The following is a 5,000-nucleotide window of genomic DNA, read 5'->3' on the forward strand; positions in this document are numbered from 1 at the left end:
GGAGGAGGAGGAGGAGGAGGAGGAGGAGGAGGAGGAGGAGGAGGAGGAGGAGGAGGAGGAGGAGGAGGAGGAGGAGGAGGAGGAGGAGGAGAAGGGGGAGAAGGGGAGGTGGAGGAGGAGGTGGATGAGGAGAAGGTGGAGGTGGAGGAGGAGGAGGAGGAGGAGGTGGAGGGGAGAGGTGGAGGAGGAGGAGGTGGAGGTGGATGAGGAGGAGGGGAGGTGGAGGGAGGAGGAGGAGGTGGAGGAGGAGGAGGAGGAGGAGGTGGAGGGGGAGGTGGAGGGGAGGTGGATGAGGAGGAGAAGGAGGAGGAGGAGGAGGAGGAGGAGGGATGAGGAGGAGGAGGAGGTGGAGGAGGAGGAGGAGGAGGAGGAGGAGGGGGATGAGGAGGATGAGGATGAGGAGGAGGAGGAGGTGGATGAGGAGGAGAAGGGGGAGGTAGAGGAGGAGGAGGAGGAGGAGGTGGAGGAGGAGGAGGAGGGGGATGAGGAGGATGAGGATGAGGAGGAGGAGGAGGAGGAGGAGCAGGAGGTGGAGGAGGAGGAGGAGGAGGAGGAGAAGGGGGAGGTAGAGGAGGAGGAGGAGGAGGTGGAGAAGGAGGTGGATGAGGAGGTGGAGGAGGAGGAGGGGGAGGTGGAGGAGGAGGAGGAGGAGGAGGAGGAGGTGGAGGAGGAGGAGACGTGAGAGCAGTACATCGCAGGCCATCTGAGCATCAGTGTTGATATGAAATCCTTGGAGAAATAATAATACAACATCTCCATTTGGGTTTAAACTCTCTGCTACACGCGGGTGTTACTTACATCTCCGAGAGGTTATAGAGATTGTTGAATGCTTTGGGTTGTATGCTTTCCAGCGTGACACTGTGTGTGATCCGTCTGCAATGACATAAACCTTCAGAGCTCACCAGGCAGGCGTGTCAAGATAGATAGATAGATAGATGGATACTTTATTAATCCCGAGGGAAATTTAGGTAAAACTCTGACTCTGAGAATCAAGTTACAGTGCAAAGAGTAATGTTGGCACTTCTTATACTTACACCCTTACGCTGAGCACTACCAGAACAGTATTAACTATTAACTAGTTAAGCATTAACCAGTATGACAAGCATCAACATAAGCCTTCATGCAGGTGCGATGTTAATAAGTCTATTGAGTCTGATACTTATCTTTGGCACTTAGTCATTCAGAACACAGACACATTTTAATCAGATTAAAAGTCCTTGCTCAGGGCTACAGCAGTACCGAGAGACATGTTTGTTTAACACCACATTAAAAATTAAGGATATTAAAAAGGCAAAAAACACTGCAAAATAAAGTATGGCTTTTTGTAAAAATACAACTATGTCCTCCAAGCTGCCGTCCTCGTCCCAGTGAAAGGCAGAAGCAGGACAGGAGGAGGAGGAGGAGGTGGAGGAGGAGGAGGAGGAGGAGGAGGAGGAGGAGGCAGCTCTGGGAGGCCCATACTCACATTCTCTTCACGTCACGCAGCCCATCGAAGCTACGTGCTTTGACAGCATAGGAAAGGTTTGTACAATGGGTAAACAATACTACAATGTGAAAACATGAACCTCTATGGGCTCCATGGAACATTAGGGTACTGAAATGATTGGCAATCATCGCATTGAACCTCACTCCGCTACCCTCCGTCAATGAGTACCCCAGGTATCTACTCCAAAGACATCAAGGCTACCTTCAGCAAGCAGACAAATACAGGCAACAGTTAAGTTTCTGTATTACGGCACACTGACCCTGTGTGTGATGCAACTATCTCAGCCACTCCCTTGCCATAAAAGGGGAGGATGACACAGAATGTATATGTGTTGAATGCGAAGATGACAGCAATGTCAGAGCACCTCTATACTGCCAAAACTGCTACACACATGGCCAACGGTGCACTCCCAGCTCCAAACAAGAACCTGAAACTGTAGCAGACAACTTTCACCCCTCTGTAACATCTTTTCCCAACAGTATTCCGATGTACTACTCTTCCTCACAGAAAGCAGAGAGCATTAATGACAGATCAGGAAGAGGCCTCGCCTGCCAATGAAACTCACGGCCAATGTCATCCCAACCGCACTTTGTCTGTTCACCATTAAAGCTTGGAAGCTCATGGAGCCAATTGGCTCCTTTTGCCCCTGACTCACACTAAATCAGGGGTACTCAATAGGCGGACCGCGGTCCGGATCCGGACCCAGACGCAATCAAATTTGGACCGAAGCCAAAATCAACATTCTAATTGAAACACGATCCAAACAAGTTTTTATTTGTGCGTGATTTCGCGCTATATATTTTTTTTTTTCCTACTGGATGTGCTGCCTGTGGGGAGCACAAAACCGATGTGTTTAATCTGCAACGAGACGGTTGCCCTTGTCAAAAGTGGTAACGTGAAACGTCACTATGAAACAAAGCATGCACACTTCGAACAAAAATACCCGCAGAACTCTGAGGTAAGGGGCAGAAAAATAAATCATCTGCAATCATACCAAGCAACATGCAGTGTAATAGTTAGACCAGCCACACAACAAGAGCGTGCATACCTCAACATACTGTTGTGAGTCTGCCTTTTTAACCATGAATATGGTGAAAAACAAATACAGGAGCACACTCACTAATGAACACTTACATCAGTGCCTCTGCCTGGCCTTCACACCTTTTATGCCCAAGTTTAAACCACAAAAAAGTGTCACCTTTCACACAAATAAGGCCACATCACCTTTTGTGCATAGTTCGATCGTTTTTGTTGGAGTTATGTTTTTGGATTTTGACCGTCACTGTTCCGGACCCTGGACTGAATGGAAATTAGGCGAGCGGACCTTTTGGGTTTCTAATTGAGTACCCCTGTTCTAAATGTTTCTTTAAGCTTGGACTGAGTTTTTGACCCTAAAAGTGGTTTAAAATGTTTACAGGCAGCTTGTAGGCTTAAACTTGACATCTAAATTATACCAAATCATGCTCAATCCTCATGGACATTAAAAGATTTCAGAAAAGGTGAAGGAAGAACAAAACGAAATAAAAGTTCTGGTGATGACTCATGACAAGAGGTTTCTCTTGGTGAGGTGTTGAGAATACATTTGACTGAAAAGGTTTCATTATGAACCTGTCAAATGTCTCTTTCTCTTTAACATGCGCCAATACAGCCTGTTTATTATGAACCTGTCAAATGTCTCTTTCTCTTTAACATGCGCCAATACAGCCTGTTTATTATGAACCTGTCAAATGTCTCTTTCTCCTTAACATGCGCCAATACAGCCTGTTTATTATGAACCTATCAAATGTCTCTTTCTCCTTACATGCGTCAATACAGCCTGTTTATTATGAACCTATCAAATGTCTCTTTCTCCTTACATGCGTCAATACAGCTTGTTTATTATGAACCTGTCCAATGTCTCTTTCTCCTAACATGCATCAATACAGCCTGTTTATTATTTCATTACACATGAAGAGATATCTTCTATTTCACTCTGTAGACCACAGTTCAATTTAACCCAATAAAACTCATGGACATAAAAAGATTTCAGAAAAGGTGAAGGAAGGAACAAAACGAAATAAAAGTTCTGGTGATGACTCATGACAAGAGGTTTCTCTTGGTGAGGTGTTGAGAATACATTTGACTGAAAAGGTTTCATTATGAACCTGTCAAATGTCTCTTTCTCTTTAACATGCGCCAATACAGCCTGTTTATTATGAACTTGTCAAATGTCTCTTTCTCTTTAACATGCGCCAATACAGCCTGTTTATTATGAACCTGTCAAATGTCTCTTTCTCCTTAACATGCGCCAATACAGCCTGTTTATTATGAACCTATCAAATGTCTCTTTCTCCTTACATGCGTCAATACAGCCTGTTTATTATGAACCTATCAAATGTCTCTTTCTCCTTACATGCGTCAATACAGCTTGTTTATTATGAACCTGTCAAATGTCTCTTTCTCCTTACATGCGTCAATACAGCTTGTTTATTATGAACCTGTCCAATGTCTCTTTCTCCTAACATGCATCAATACAGCCTGTTTATTATTTCATTACACATGAAGAGATATCTTCTATTTCACTCTGTAGACCACAGTTCAATTTAACCCAATAAAACTCATGGACATAAAAAGATTTCAGAAAAGGTGAAGGAAGGAACAAAACGAAATAAAAGTTCTGGTGATGACTCAGGACAAGAGGTTTCTCTTGGTGAGGTGTTGAGAATACATTTGACTGAAAAGGTTTCATTATGAACCTGTCAAATGTCTCTTTCTCTTTAACATGCGTCAATACAGACTGTTTATTATGAACCTATCAAATGTCTCTTTCTCCTTACATGCGTCAATACAGCTTGTTTATTATGAACCTGTCCAATGTCTCTTTCTCCTTAACATGCATCAATACAGCCTGTTTATTATTTCATTACACATGAAGAGAAATCTTCTATTTCACTCTGTAGACCACAGTTCAATTTAACCCAATAAAACGAATCCATGCAGTGACTGCACTTAGTCATACAGAACACAGACACATTTTAATCAGATTAAAAGTCCTTGCTCAGGGCTACAGCAGTACCGAGAGACATGTTTGTTTAACACCACATTAAAAATTAAGGATATTAAAAGGCAAAATACACTGCAAAATAAAGTATGGCTTTTTGTAAAAATACAACTATGTCCTCCAAGCTGCCGTCCTCGTCCCAGTGAAAGGCAGAAGCAGGACAGGAGGAGGAGGAGGAGGAGGTGGGGGAGGAGGAGGAGGAGGAGGAGGCAGCTCTGGGAGGCCCATACTCACATTCTCTTCACGTCACGCAGCCCATCGAAGCTACGGCTGCCAATGTCCTTCAGAGATATGAATTGAAGGTTGCTGAAATGGGAAGGGAAAACATTAGCAGGAATGCTTTGATACGTCTTTGATATGCACTCACTTATTGAGGCGGCTCACATCCTAATCTTGGCCTTGGGTACCGGTGCTTTGGAACAGGAAGTACTAAGGTCTCAGGTCAGTTATATCATATTATGTCATCATGTGGGG

The 5,000-nt window shown here is 44.3% G+C and overlaps 1 protein-coding gene across 1 annotated transcript in view; it reads right to left on the reverse strand.

Moving 5' to 3' along the window:
- Nucleotides 1-5,000, reverse strand: part of LOC105892858 (lutropin-choriogonadotropic hormone receptor-like) — a 20,483-nt gene that overhangs the window by 7,398 nt on the left and 8,085 nt on the right. Inside the window, exons 2-3 of the mRNA XM_042704322.1 lie at nt 4,761-4,832; nt 799-873 (exon numbers count right to left, since the gene is read on the reverse strand). Of these exons, the coding sequence (XP_042560256.1) occupies nt 799-873; nt 4,761-4,832 (147 nt within the window). The remainder of the gene's footprint in view (nt 1-798; nt 874-4,760; nt 4,833-5,000) is intronic.

Source organism: Clupea harengus, unplaced genomic scaffold, assembly GCF_900700415.2.
Source record: "Clupea harengus unplaced genomic scaffold, Ch_v2.0.2, whole genome shotgun sequence".
NCBI lineage: Eukaryota > Metazoa > Chordata > Actinopteri > Clupeiformes > Clupeidae > Clupea > Clupea harengus.